The following is a 14,684-nucleotide window of genomic DNA, read 5'->3' on the forward strand; positions in this document are numbered from 1 at the left end:
TGGTAGGGTCGCAACATTATCAGTTTGCCGTCCTTCCGTTTGGTCTTACTACTGCACCTCGAGTCTTCACCAAGGTGATGGCAGTGGTGGCAGCCCATCTCAGAAGGTCGGGGATTCCAGTTTTCCCCTATCTGGACGACTGGCTGATCAAAGCGGAGTCGTCAGAGAAGGTGCGTCATCATCTGCAGGATACAACTCCGCTGTTGTGCAAATTGGGTTTCTCGATAAACGAGCCCAAGTCTCACCTGGTGCCCTCTCAGCGCAACCTGATCATATGGGCGGTACTGGACACTACTGTGTGTCGAGCATTCCCACCTCCACAAAGGATTCTCGACATACAGGAAATGATTCCCTTGTTTTACAATGGAGGGGTCGTTCCAGTCCTGAAGGTCCTTCGTCTGCTCGGTCTGTTTGCTTCCTGCATTCTGTTGGTCAACCATGCACGCTGGCTCATGAGGGCGCTCCAGTGGTGGCTCCGCAGGCAGGGGTATCAGCACAAGGGAGATCTCGGGGAGTCTGTGAGGATCTCCAGAGAAGCTGCAGTGGATCTGTCTTGGTGGAGTGTGGAGGGCAATCTGTCTCAAGGAAAGCCTTTCCATCTTCCTCCATCGGTGGCCACGGTGATAACGGATGCATCCACTTTACGGTGGGGTGCTCATCTGGGGGATTTGGAGATCAAGGGTCTTTGGTCTCCAGAGGAAGGTTGCTTCACATCAACCTTCTGGAATTATGGGCGATACGTTTGGCGCTCAAGGCCTTCCTCCCTTCCCTTCCCGGTCAGTCAGTTCAAGTCCTGACGGACAACACTACCGCGATGTGGTATGTCAACAAGCAGGGAGGAGTGGGGTCGCATTGTCTCTGCAGAGAGGCTCTGCGTCTCTGGTCCTGGGTTCAGGATCATCTGGCCGGAGTTCTGAACGTGCGTGCAGATCGTCTCAGTCGACAGTTTTTTTCGCCGACCACGAGTGGAGGCTTCATCCAGAGGTAGTTCAGCACATCTTTCGGACGTGGGGAGCTCCTCGGGTGGACCTGTTTGCCACTCACGAGAACGCTCACTGCCCGTCATTCTGCAGTCTCCAGTATCCGATGCAGGGAGCTTTGGGGGACGCGTTTCAGTTGAGTTGGAGCTCAGAACTCCTTTACGCATTTCCTCCCATACCCTTGATTCCTCGGGTTCTGAGGAAGATTCGCCAAGACCGGGCCCAAGTCATATTGATCGCCCCGGATTGGCCGAGAAGGGTGTGGTTTATAGATCTTCTCCACCTCTCCTCGGGCCCTCCGCTCCGTCTCCCTCTCAGGGCAGACCTCCTCTCACAGTGGTAGGGGCAGGTTCTACATCCCCAGCTCCAGAGCTTACACCTTCATGCTTGGAGATTGAACGGGGCAACCTTAATTCTTTTTCTCTGCCGCCTGATATGGTAGATGTAATATTGTCTGCCAGACGTCATTCCACCAAATCTATCTATTCCTTGAGGTGGTCTAAATTTGTTCTTTGGTGCGGAGAAAAGTCTATTGACCCTTTGAGGGCTCGTTTATCCAACATCCTTCAGTTTGCTCTTTCTCTTGCTCAGCAAGGCTTTGCTGTAGCTACTGTAAAGGGATATTTATCGGCTCTGTCGGCTCTCCTTTGCTTGCCGGATAAGTTTCCGCCTACTTCTTTTATTGTGCCTCAATGGGACTTAAATCTTGTCTTAACTTACCTGATGGGTTCTCCTTTCGAGCCCTTGCACAAGTGTCCCTTAAGGCTGTTGTCTTTTAAAACGGAGTTTCTTATTGCCATTACCTCGGCAAGGAGGGTAAGTGAGCTTCAAGCTCTGAGTTCAAAACCGCCGTTCTTGACCATTCATGCTAAAAGAATGGTACTCAGGACCAGGGCTGCTTTTCTGCCAAAGGTGGTAACTCCTTTCCATCTGGGGCAGTCCATTACCCTTCCTACCTTCTATCATCCCCCTTCCAAGGAGGAGGAGCGGCTTCACCGCTTGGACCCTAAGAGGGCGGTGAGCTTTTACCTCGATAAGACTAAAGACTTTCGAGTGGACGACCAGCTCTTCGTGGGCTTTGTTCGCTGCAGGAAAGGAAGAGCGGTGCACAAGCGCACCCTTTCCAGATGGATTATCTTGTGCATCAAGATCTGTTACTCTTTGGCCGGTAAGGAACCTCCAGAGGGTATAAGGGCTCACTCTTCCAGGGCAAAGTTTTCTACATCTGCCTTATCAAGAGGTGTTCCTGTGGAGGACATTTGTAGAGCGGTAACTTGGGCCTCCCTCCACACTTTAGTGAAGCATTACTGCTTGGATTCCGAGGTGAGGAGGGACGGACACTTTGCTCGTTCCGTCCTTCAGGACTTTCTGGTATAGAAGGGTGGACACCCTCCGGGAGTGGGACTGCTGTGGGAATCTTTTCACAAGGTGAGGAATCCACTGGCAGATGTATCCATCAGAAGAACAAGTTACTTACCTTTGGTAATGCTTTTTCTGGTGGATACAGTATCTGCCTGTGGATTCCTCACTGACCCACCCGCCTCCCCGTTGTCCACCCTTGTATACTTACAATACTGATAATGTTTCAAAATTAATTTATTACTGTCAAAGGAAGAGTGTTATTTCTTTTGCCTTCCTGTATCATCTTCACACTGTGTGTGTTATTTTGTGTATCATGTACTGTGTATACTGTATATATTTTGCTGTCAGTTCGGCCGTGTGCCTCGAAGGCACGGAAAAAAGGGCGGAACTGACATCACGCCGACGAGGTCTTCTTATGGATCTAGTGATGTCAGCGGAGCCACGAGCGGAGCCGTGCCTCTGTGACCTCGTCCTCGTCGGCGTGGAGAGCTACAAAGGTTTCCGAATGTTGCTGGCGCAGGGGATATTCACAAGGTGATGAATCCACAGGCAGATACTGTATCCACCAGAAAAAGCGTTACCGAAGGTAAGTAACTTGTTCGATGGGTTTCATTAAAATTGGAATTAGCTATTGAAAGAAATTCTATTTCTAGCAGGGATTCATAATCTCATTACTCTAGTCTTAATTTGGCTTCATACATCTTCATAATTTTTTTCCCCTCGTTGAAAACTCTCTAGTCTACACCCCCAAGAAACCTGGTAGATAATCCTAAAACTCTGGAGGTAAGCCACAAGTCACTCTGCACCAAAGAAGAACTATTTTGGGAAATCCCAAAATTCCTAAAAAAGAACAGTCTCTAGAAAACTATTAGGCTGCACCCTGAGAATTGAGATCTTTTGCTACCTAGATCGTTCAAAAGAGTTGTTCTTCATAATGTATTCCAAAAGTAACTAAAGACTATCCTCTTCAAAAGTTACCTCATAGGCAGAGTCCAATTCTAGGCTATATTTAGACCATAATGTCTGTGTGTTTGGCTGCTCACTAAACAAGACTGTTCGCTCTCTTGGTCTTGCTGTGGCCACTCCTAAAGCTTCCTCTCAGATACCGTACACTACAGAATTGAAGTCTCTCACCAACATATAAATATAATTGGAATTGTCACCCACATGTTTAGTAGTTAACTACCCCCAGCCAAGGTGACCCTCTCCCTTCTCAAAGCCTGCGACTTTATTATGCTTGTTCCCCATGTTCTCTAAAATCAATTGTCAATAAACTAGCTATTTGTATAAGCAGCATTCAAAGCACTATCTACTTAAAAGATCCATCATTTGTTCTGTCAAATGAACCTTTAGGCTTCCTATGAACATATGCATATGGGCGGTTCATCCAGTGTATCTACTAGCCAGAAGACTCCTTTACTTTACCAATTTACATCCTACAATGATTTCTGCCTCAAATTAGATTTTGCCAGTATGCTGTGCTCTCGGTCATTTCAACATATTGTTATATAACAATGCCTTTCTTTTTACAACATATATATCATTAATTGTAAACATGGTTATTAAAAATTGGTTATTTCAATAAAATTACAAAGGCAACTTAAAATGTGTCCCATTAGCACTAGTCCTCATCAGGACAGCATCGCAGTTTCTGAACTCTTGGAATTTGAAATTAGTTGCTGTTAATATTCTTTTTGATTTCAGGCCAAATCAAAACCTGTTACTTTAAAAGTAAGTACCCTCTATAGATCCCTACTCTTGGTTGATGAGTTAAGGGATTGGTTGAGAACGGATTGCTGTGGTAAGATGATTGTTTACATTTATGTTGCTTTGCTTTATTTAAGATGGAAAATCTGTTCTCACACGCATGACGTTTTGAGTTGGGTGAAGGTGGAAGTTGTATTTTTGGCCTGTTTAACAGAGAAGGCATACATTGATACTTTGCCATACCTACTAAGCCATTGTTTCATCAGGTTAGATCTGTTACTGCTAACACTCTGTGTTGCATGTGCGCTTTTGTGTTGTGGACCCTAGTTGATTGAGACCACTTTTTTTACTTAGTGCATCCCTCTCCTAGTTAACATTCAATAAAAAAAGTTTGTAATATTAACACACTTTAGTTGCTCTTCCAGTGTAAACCAAGTGTTCTAGGCATGTGTGGCTGTAGATGCACATGCTTTGCAGTCTCCTGCCTTCTAGTGTTGGGTCCAGATGCTTGCAAGTTGTTTTTCTTCAAAGAAGTCTTTCAAGTCATGAGGTAGAGTAATTCCTCTTGGTGATAATGCACGTGGGCATCAACTAAATTATTACATGGTTTTCTTTCCGCCGCCTGGTTCGGACTTGTGTGGCTGCGCTCCAGGTCGAGAGCATTACGGTTCTCTGTCCAGTTTGTGTGCACCCTCACCCTTATCGGTATTGTTTTCGCTTGAGTATTTCATCTAGCGTATCGAAATACAGAAAACGATATCACTCGTTGAATCGGCATGTTTCAACTGCAGCCCTCAAGGGCTTCGCCCTTAGGGGCCTCCATTTCAGTCTACCTCAGTTTCACCAGAGGATGCCTTGTTGGTGTTGGAACGGATGCCTTTCTGTTTCTGCTTGAACTGCCACGCAAAATGCCTCCAGACTGATCTCCATTAGGTCTGTAACCTGTGTTTGTCACAGGAACACAGGGAGGAGGGTTGCAAGTCTGTCTATCTTTCTGCTCGAAAAAGACTCTTAGGGACTTTCTGGATCGTCGACATGAAATGCAGCGGAGCAGTATTGAAGACACTCCTGACATCTTTGGACATCAAGATATCGAGGAAGAGTAGGAAGAACTCTCCAGACCATCTGTGCAGAAAAAGATGCGTTCTCTGTTGAAGGCAGTTCCAACACTGACTTCAAGCACGAAATGGAGATGCAGTACATTTTGCCAGGTCAACAATCCGTGAGTATGGTAGCCCCTGTCCTTCTGCCCCGTCTCGAACAACCCAAGTCATTCGGTCCCTACCGAACAAAAGGCCCTCGGACCACCACTGGCTTCGGACCAACCATGGTTGGCACTGAAAGACCGATTTGAATGCCCCACCTTCTGGCTCAGCGTTGAAACACAAGCCGAAGCCTTCGAAAGGCTGATTTGAATACCCCACCTACGGGTTCAGCACCAAACCACCAGCTGAAGCCTTCTACATAGTCCATTTCAGTGCCGAGTTGAACTTTGATACTGAGCCGACCAGCCCCCATCTTCGGCTCGAATCGGACCTTCAGCGCTGAAACAAAAATACACCTCTGCTCCGAAACCTTCAAAACCAGCCCTGAAACCTGATCCTGGCAAGCCTGTGCAACCTAGAAAAACTGGATGCTCACCTAAAGCAAATACACATCCAGCCCCACACAGGGAACATTCTTGCCAACCTTCGGTCCCGGCTCCACCACCATTGAAGAGACAACTCCCTTTTAAAGAGGCTATTGATACACCGGTCCCAGCCAAACAGGGGAAAAAAGTGGACAATGCCACCAGTCTTTTACCACCTCCACAACCGCCATAACCACATTCACTTTCTCCAACACTCTGATGGAGATCCCTTAGACCTAACACCTCAAGGGTCTCCACACTCTTACACAGGTGGACATGGGGCAGGTGATGACACTTTTGGTACAACACTACCTCCAGCTGATTCCTGGACCGTATGTGATGTAGACCCTCCAGGAGACACCGATCCTGGCCTATACCATGCTCGTCCATTGCCTCATGATGATTCCACATCATTCCAGCATCTAATAGGTCGAGTTGCTAATTTTCATGAGATTAAGCTACACAAGGAACCTATAAGAGAAGTCTTTCTTTTTGAAGCACTCTGCCACATATAGAGCCACTCAATACCCCCCTATGCTTAAGGGTATTTTACGTCATACAGAATACTTATTTAAAGACCCTGCATGAGCCATAATCATCACTCTCAGGGTGGGTAAAAATATAAAGCCACTCCATCCGACCCAATCTACATCCTGGGACAGATATCACCTGATTCGCTTGTCACTAACGCTTGCAAGCGTGCTAATTCCCAAGCTGCCACTGATGCCCCACCTCCTGACAAGGAGAGCAAGCTCATTGACGCTTCCGGTAAAAGGGTAGCAGCTCAATCTGCCAACCTTTGGGGTATTGCCAATTCAGTGGGTTTTCTTGAAAGGTATTCCCAAGCTGCTACTGATACCCCACCTCCTGACTAGGAGATCAAGCTCATTGATGCCTCCAGTAAAAGGGTGGCAGCAGCTCAATCTGCCAACCAATGGTGTATCGCCAATTCAGTGGGTTTGCTTGAAAGGTATTCCCTAGCTGCCACTAATGCTCCACCTCCTGACAAGGAGAGCAAGCGTATTGACGCCTCTGGTAAAGGGGTGGCAGCTCAATCTGCTAACCATTGGCGTATCAACAATTCAATAGGTTTGCTTGCATGGTATGACCATACCCACTGGGACGAGATGGAGGAATTCCTCCAGTGTCTCCCAGACGAGCACAGGAAAAGGGGGGTCAAGAACTTGTCTCCAAAGGCAAGCTAATCTCTAATACATCTATACGGTGTGGATTGGATTCGACAGACAATGTTGCTAGAGGTATAAATACTTGCATCCTATTTCGGCCCCACGCCTGGCTTCGCATATCTGGGTTTAAGCCAGAGGTCCAACAAAGTCTATTAAATGCCCCTTTTCACCGAGAGCATCTTTTCGGTCTCCAAGAAGGCCCAGCCCTAGAAAAGATTAAGAAAATACCATCACTGCCAAATTTATGGATGCCCTTTAAACACCTAGTCCTTGTGGCTCCTTTCGCTGCTCCACCTACAAACTAGGTTCCAAAACTACCTCCTCTCATGCCTCCACCTTGTACCAACGTGACCAGGGTTAACACTCCTCTCCCCCTGGTTACTATAGAGTCTCTTACAGAGACAACCATGCCAGAGGTAGAGGAAAAGGTGCTCCCCCACGTGGTGCTGCACCCAACACCAAATCATGACTTCCCAATCCTCCCCTCCCTGCCCCCCCCCCCCTAACACTCAACACCTGCGGATGACGATTACAGAAGTTTCTGCCCACATGGCTGTCAGTAACATCAGACCAGTGGGGGTTAGAAATTATTCAACAAGTTTATTGTCTGGAGCTCATTATCACACCTCCAAACATTCCACCTCGCACTCACAGGCTTTCTCTGGAACACCAAACACTACTCAAACAGGATGTTCAAACTGTCTTGCTCAAAGGAGCTATAGAACCTGTCCCTCTACAACATCAGTGGTCAGGAGTATACCCCCTATACTTCCTAATCCCCAAAAAGGACTGATCTTTACAGCCAATCTTATATCTACAGCCCATAAATCATTACATCCTGTCAAAGAATTTCCATATGGTCACTCTCCAAGACGTGATCCCACTTTTTCTGCAAGGTGACTTTCTGTCAGCCCTAGAATTAAAGAACGCCTACTTTCACATTCCACTACATCCAGCACATCGCAAATACCCAAGATTTGTGATAGCAGACAACCATCAACTAGGCTTCACCATCAATGTTTCAAAATCTCATCTTCAGCCTTTGCAGGTTCAACCTTATTTGGGGGCTATTCTAAACACACAGGTGGGATTAGCCTATTCTAATACAGCAAGAATCAAAAATATCCAAACACTACTACCATGTTTCCAAGCCAATCAACAGTTCACATTCAGAACTATCATACGAATTATGGGTATGATGGCATCATGTGTCCCTATAGTGCCGCATGCACAGCTACTTATGCATCCACTGTAGGAATGTCTAGCACAGCAGTGGTCTCAGTCACAGGGTCAGTTAGACGATCTAGTGTTTATAGACAGTCACACTCCTCGTTCTCTGCCTGTTAAAAGGGTGGCCTTTCCTTGACCCTGTTCCCCACATCATCCCAACAGTGCATGTATCACTGAGAGGCTGGGGTGATCGCTTACAGAATCTCACAGTCCAGGGTCTCTGGGACACCAAACACCAGGGTCTCCACATCAACCTCCTAGAGCTTCAAGCTTTTCACCTAGCAGTGAAGCGTTTCTACTTCACCTTATCGCCAAGGTTGTCTTAGTCTGGGCAGACAATATGAAAATCATGTACTATATACAAAAACGGGGGGGGGGACACATTCTTAGTTATCACACCTATCTCAGACCAATTAGCATTGGGTTCTACATCACAACATTCATATGATACCGGAACACCTCCCGGGAACAGACGACATTTTTTTTCTACCTCTGCAGGATGCGGCAACAAGTCCATGAGTGAGAACTCCATCCTAGAGTTCTCCTTTACTTCCACAAGTGGGGATATCCACATATTGATCTGTTAACAAAAATGCCCAAATTTCGCTTCCAGGTTCCCACACAAACTATCCAGGGCAATGCTCCATGAATGTATTGGTCAGAGATATTTGTCTATGTTTCCTCCCCCTTTCCATCTTCTTCTGTTTCTGATTCGGAAGCTCAGGCAAACATCTCTCACACTCATACTAGTGGCTCCCACATGGGCTCGAAGGCCCTGGTTTACTACACAACTAGAAGTATCAGTAGTTCCCCACGAGAAGCTTTACCTCAACCCAGACCTTTTCACTCAGAACCATGGAGAAATTGAGCTCCCAAACCCCAAGGAACTCAACCTAGCGATTTGGCTCCTGAGGTCATAGAAGTTGGTTATCTCGATCTTCCACCTGAATGTAAGACCATTCTCAAAGAAGCTCGCAGGCCTACCACTTGAGTAATGCTAACCAGCGAAATGGAAAAGATTTGTCTGTTACTATCATAATAAAGAGTATAATTTCATTTAAAGCTACAAAACACAACATTGTTACCTTCTGCATCTACAACTCTCTGGCCTTGTATTCGTATTCATATTCATTTGGTTACATCTGGCTGCAGTAGCTGGCAATCTGCAAAATAGACAACACCTGACTTTCTTTAAAGTACCAGTCATCAAAGCCTTTATGGAAGATGTTGAGAGAGTGATTCCACCTGAACCTTCCTGGAATCTTAACTCTTTCTGTCTTGAAAGGTCGCTTTTTTAATTCCCATCACTCCACTCAGACGTTTTAATGAGCTCCAGTCACTAACTTTCTTCCAGTTCCACAGAAATAAGGTGATTCTTTGCACAAACTCAAAATTCCTTCCAAAGGTGGTTTCTCATTTCCACCATAATCAATCAGTTGATTGTTCTTTCCTCAACCAGACTCAGTTGCAGTAAGGGCTCTCCATACATTTGATGTTAAGATAGCCCTTATGTAGCACAGTGACATAACTAAATGCTTTCGAAAATCTCTTTGTTGCTTTTACACCCCCCTCATAAAGGAAAGCCCATATCCAAATCAGGCATTGCCAGGTGGATAGTTAAATGCATTCACACATGTTACGTTCAAGACAAAAGGACTTTACCTACACCTCCTAGAGCACACTCCACTCGCAAGATAGGGGCTTCTGTGGCTTTTCTGGGCAATATCCCACTAGCTGATATATGTAAAGCAGCTACATGGTCTACACCACACACTTTCACTAAACATTATTGTGTGAATGTTTTAGCACGCCAACATGCTAATGTAGGTCAGGCGGTGCAACGTACACACTTTCAAACAACTACAACTCCCACAGGTTAGCCACTACTTTGGAGAGTACTGCTATATAGTTTATGCAAAGCAAGTGTATCTACAGCCACACATGCCTCGAACAGATTGTGTGGTACTTACCCTGTAAGCATCTGTTCTTGGTATGTAGTGCCTTAGATTCACATGCCCCCACCCTCCTCACTGCACATCTGTGGCTGTTGCAGTTTCTTTACCTTTTCATATGGATGGACATCTCTTTACTTACACTTACTTTACACTCCATTCTTACATTCCTGTGACAAAACAATCTTAACAATGGAGTCAAGACCCATATGCATTATCACCAAGAGGAGGAATCGCACTACCTCATGACTAGAAAGACTTCTTTGAAGAAAAACAACTTGCACACATACTGACCCAACACTAGATTGCAGGAGTTTGCAAAGCATGTGACCCTAAAGCCCTACATGCCAGGAACTGATGCTTACAGGTTATGTAACATAATCCTTTCTCTTTCTGTGAGATTTCAGAAAGTAGCCTTATCAATATCCTTTTTTGCTTATTGCACAACGTGGTTAGTTTTATGTAGGCTTCTTCCTTGTAAGTTAATAGCATATCTAATTATTATTATTTTTTTAAACATTATTTGGAAATTAAATCCTTGCTTGAAGGTTGGAGTTTATTTGGTTTATTTTCATCTGCCTTGAATTGTCTTGCCATACTTTATCATGCCTTGGTGTTCAAGGGACACTTTATGAGTAATTTCTTTCCTTAATGCCAAATTTCTAAACTTCAGAAATTTTGTGCCACCCTTGTAAGCCTGGTGCTAACACATAGGTGACGCCTTACTCACTCCTTAGACTTTTGAATCTGGTTAGTCAGTAGCTGCAGACAAAATCAGGAAAAGATTCAAGCTATCTACACACTTCTGAGTAAACCACCCTTATCACTATAGCATAGTGACCTTTTTTGTGATACTTAACAGCTTGCCAACTTTCATTCCAGTCTTAATGAAAAGCTATGAGCAGTTGGTTTGCCTTCGTTCTTTTAGTGAACACTTTGCTTTTGGGCAAATAGATAATGCAAGAATTGTGAAGGTGCCTTAGCTGAGAAAAACTTTGGAGATGTTTGTCTTCATAGTGATAACTGCCTAAACCCTTTGCCTATTCAAGTTTACTGGAAACTATTGCTTAGGTATTTTAATTGCTGGTTTTATGATGGCATTGTTCCCGTAACAGCTTGTGGAAATTGTTGTTCCATTTCATGTATGCTGAGGACTAGGGGAAATGATAGTTATGATAGTTTTTGGATTGGGATATACTGTTGTTCAACTATGCACCAATGTAAAAGATATTCTAAAGGTTTATGACTAAAAGATGCACACTTCATCCTTCAAAAGATAAGTTAAGTGGAACAGATTGCACTGGTTGGAATTGTTAAATATGGCAGCATTTTCCAAATAGTCTACAATATGGTGAACATTTCTACAATGATCGAATTGATTTATTTTTTTTCATCTAATTTTCTTGATTTTGGTGAAACAATCAATTTCGTGTTACTTGATTGTTTGTTATATTGGTTGTATAAGTGAAGGCTGCAGCTAAATTGGCCTTTCAGTTGCAGTCTCTCTGGACCTTTCATTGCTCTGTTTTGGCTACGTAGGATGTATTGGTTTCTCTAACCATTAATAATTGAAATAGCATATTGTGTCAAAGAATCTATCATTGACTGGAGCATTGATCTTAGGATAATCAGTCACAAAACAAGTTGAGTGATACCTGGAACTCTGCAACTAGGAGATCTGATACTAGGAAATTGTTCAATTTGTGTTTAACATAACTCACAGGTCATGTAACAATTTGTAAGGGAATAAGCTCATAAAAATATGGATGTGTGACTTTTTCATTTGTAAATCCCTTTGCTTTTGGCTGACCTGCCCACTATATCTGATTTATAATACTGTAAACATTTTTATCACCTGCACATACTTTTCCAAAGCTTCTGGAAAAAAGTCAAAACATGACAATGGGTGTGAATAAACAATTATTTGAAGAGCCTGTGGTCATCACAACTTTAGCACCTTCTGTTAGTTGTGATATACACATTGGTGTTTGCCCAAGATAAATGGCAAATGGCAAAAGGCCTTCGTTAGATTTGGCTGTATTGAAACAAGATATTTTTCTTTTACAGTTAGAAGTGATGCACAGATTTAACAGCATTTATTTTTAATTATGGTTGATATAGGTGACACATTCTATCGGAGTTTTATATAGCGCGAACATGACCCGAAGGTATCAGAGCGCTTTACATGAGCACCAGTTGCGTAACACATTTGTTAGACATGGGGTGATTAAGTGATTTGCCCAGAATCACAGGATGTTGAGTGTCGGTGGTGAGACTCCAACCTGGCTCCCCAGATTTGAGGTTGACTGCCCTAGCCGTTAGGCCACATCCTCTCCCCTCGACCACTTTTATTTATGTATTTGTTAAACATTCTTGATTTGACTGATTGGTCACTTGGTAATAATGGGACTATTTAATTTATAGAAGTTACAGGATTCCCACATTTTCTGTTAATTGTTAATAATTTAAAGTGCATTCACTTAATCATGTTATCTATTAATATAATCCTGAAAATGGCCTTTGCGAGTTTCACATTCCACGTACTAATTAGAGCTCTCTCTCTCACTCACTCACTCACTCACTCACTCACTCACTCACTCACTCACTCACTCACACTCTCTCTCTCTCTCTCTCACACACACACACACACGTTACTCTTGCCACTTTTCGTTAGTATATTCTCCTGTCAAAGAGAGAAACCTGGACATAGAGATCTTAGATGTTACTTTTGAGGACCTAAGTGTCTTTTTAAAGAAGATTATATAGCTCTTTAGTCACCAAGAGCATTGATCAATGGAGGGTGCTTATATATTGAAGCAATTTACTGACAAAGTAAAAAGATGGAGTGATTCAACTTATGTTTCATATACACTTGTTGTACTTAAGATCTTTGGTGCACTAAAATGGGACTGAGTTGCTCATTTATGTTTGTTAGTTGGAACCTGACTTTTTAATTACATATTATACTCAAGGATATTGATCTTTATAGACCATGGGGTGCATATCTGCATACATATTGCTTCACATGTTCAAATCAGTTAGTTGTTGTATTTACATAAATGGGCAAAGAAATTTAATTTGACAGACCTACGTTGTTGAACTTAGTCCTTCAAGATGAATTCAAATGGTTGTTTAGGATACTTTGCACGTGCATTGGGGCTTTGGTTTAAGTGTTCGTTTGCTAACATATATTTGCTAACATATTTTCTGTATATTAATGTATTGTACATGTTTTAAGTTCCATGTGTCTGTTTCTCAAATGATGTGACTTCTAGGTAGCAACGGTGTCAGAAAAGTCTCGTATTATGGAACTGGAAAGGGACTTGGCTTTGCGAGCAAGAGAACTGGAAGACCTTCGTCAGAGAGTTGAGTCAACCAAACTACCTGAGAGTGTTGATACTTCGTTATCGCTGTTACAAGAAATAAACTCTTTACAAGAAAAGATTGAGGCTTTGAATAATGAGCATCAGCATGAGATTACTTTGCTGAAAGGAAAATTTGAAACAACTGCGGAATCACATCAACAGGAGATCATGACTCTTAAATCCAACACAGAGAAGATTGTAAAAGATAATGAGGCCTTAAAAACAAAGCTTGAGCAGGCAAACAAGGAAAACTCTGATGTTGCTGAACTATGGAAGTCAAAGCTAGAGTCTGCTATATTGTCACATAAGCAATCCATGGAGGAACTACAGTTGTCTTTTAATAAAGGTGCTGGCACTCAGGCTGCTGAATTTGTTGAACTGAAATCTAGGCTTGAAACTCTTACATTGGAACACCAGAATGAAATCAAGAGTTTAAATGCAAAACGAGAGGCTGAAACATCATCTCATGTGAAAGAAATGGAGGCACTAAAGGCAAAACTATTAGAAATGACAGAAGATAGGGAAAGGGAGCTTGAGAGGTTGAAGGCCAGCCTGGATGCAGCAGAAAATCAGCACTTGATAGAAATGGAAGACTTGCTCAACAAAATGCAAGACACTGAAATTAAGGTAAAGGAATTGGAGGCACTACAAAGTACATGCCAAGAACAAGCAATAGTGATTGATGATTGTAAGTCACAAATCAAGGCTTCAGAGGAGAAGATTTTAAGTCTTGATGTTTTGCAGAATGCCAATTCTGAGGCCATTTTGGAAACTGAGAAACTTAGAGAGAAACTTGAGGCAGCAGAGTTGCAGATAAAAAATGTTGAAAGTGAAAATCTTGCCCAGCGTAGTAAGGTTTGTACATCATATCATTTTATTTTTGTTTTGTATAATTTTTTGTATTTCATTGATTTGATTTTTCACAATCATTCCAACACCATTCTAAGCAGTAGTATAGGTTTAATAAGAACATGGTGGAGAATAAAAACAAATGCTGCACTGCATCCCTTAGTCCAGATCCGTTGCTTTTTCTGCAATAGTCTGCGTTCTTCAGCAGTTAGTCCCCTAATCCTTTGGCTCAAAAAATTGTTTTATGTCTGCTCCTCCAACTTTTCGTAGTTGCCTCTTTTGGGGTTTTTTTTTTCCTGTCTAGCGGACTCTGTTTCCTTGCATTGGGTGGCTTATTTTTCTTTCAGATGTGGCTACTTTCACCATCCCTGACTTTAGCTTCTCACACACTTCTAATTCCCATGCTATAAAAGTCCTGGTTT

The 14,684-nt window shown here is 43.2% G+C and overlaps 1 protein-coding gene across 14 annotated transcripts in view; it reads left to right on the forward strand.

Moving 5' to 3' along the window:
- CLIP1 (CAP-Gly domain containing linker protein 1) overlaps positions 1-14,684 on the forward strand; it is a 712,474-nt gene that overhangs the window by 279,264 nt on the left and 418,526 nt on the right. For 7 of the 14 annotated variants that reach the window (XM_085636018.1, XM_085636008.1, XM_085636009.1 and 4 more), the window contains one exon: positions 13,324-14,268. In XM_085636018.1, coding sequence (XP_085492144.1) covers positions 13,324-14,268 — 945 coding nt within the window. Of the gene's footprint in view, positions 1-4,046; positions 4,074-13,323; positions 14,269-14,684 lie in introns of all 14 variants that reach the window. The other 7 variants (XM_085636010.1, XM_085636019.1, XM_085636021.1 and 4 more) reach the window with 3 other exon arrangements.

This window comes from Triturus cristatus, chromosome 11, assembly GCF_964204655.1.
Source record: "Triturus cristatus chromosome 11, aTriCri1.1, whole genome shotgun sequence".
Lineage (NCBI taxonomy): Eukaryota > Metazoa > Chordata > Amphibia > Caudata > Salamandridae > Triturus > Triturus cristatus.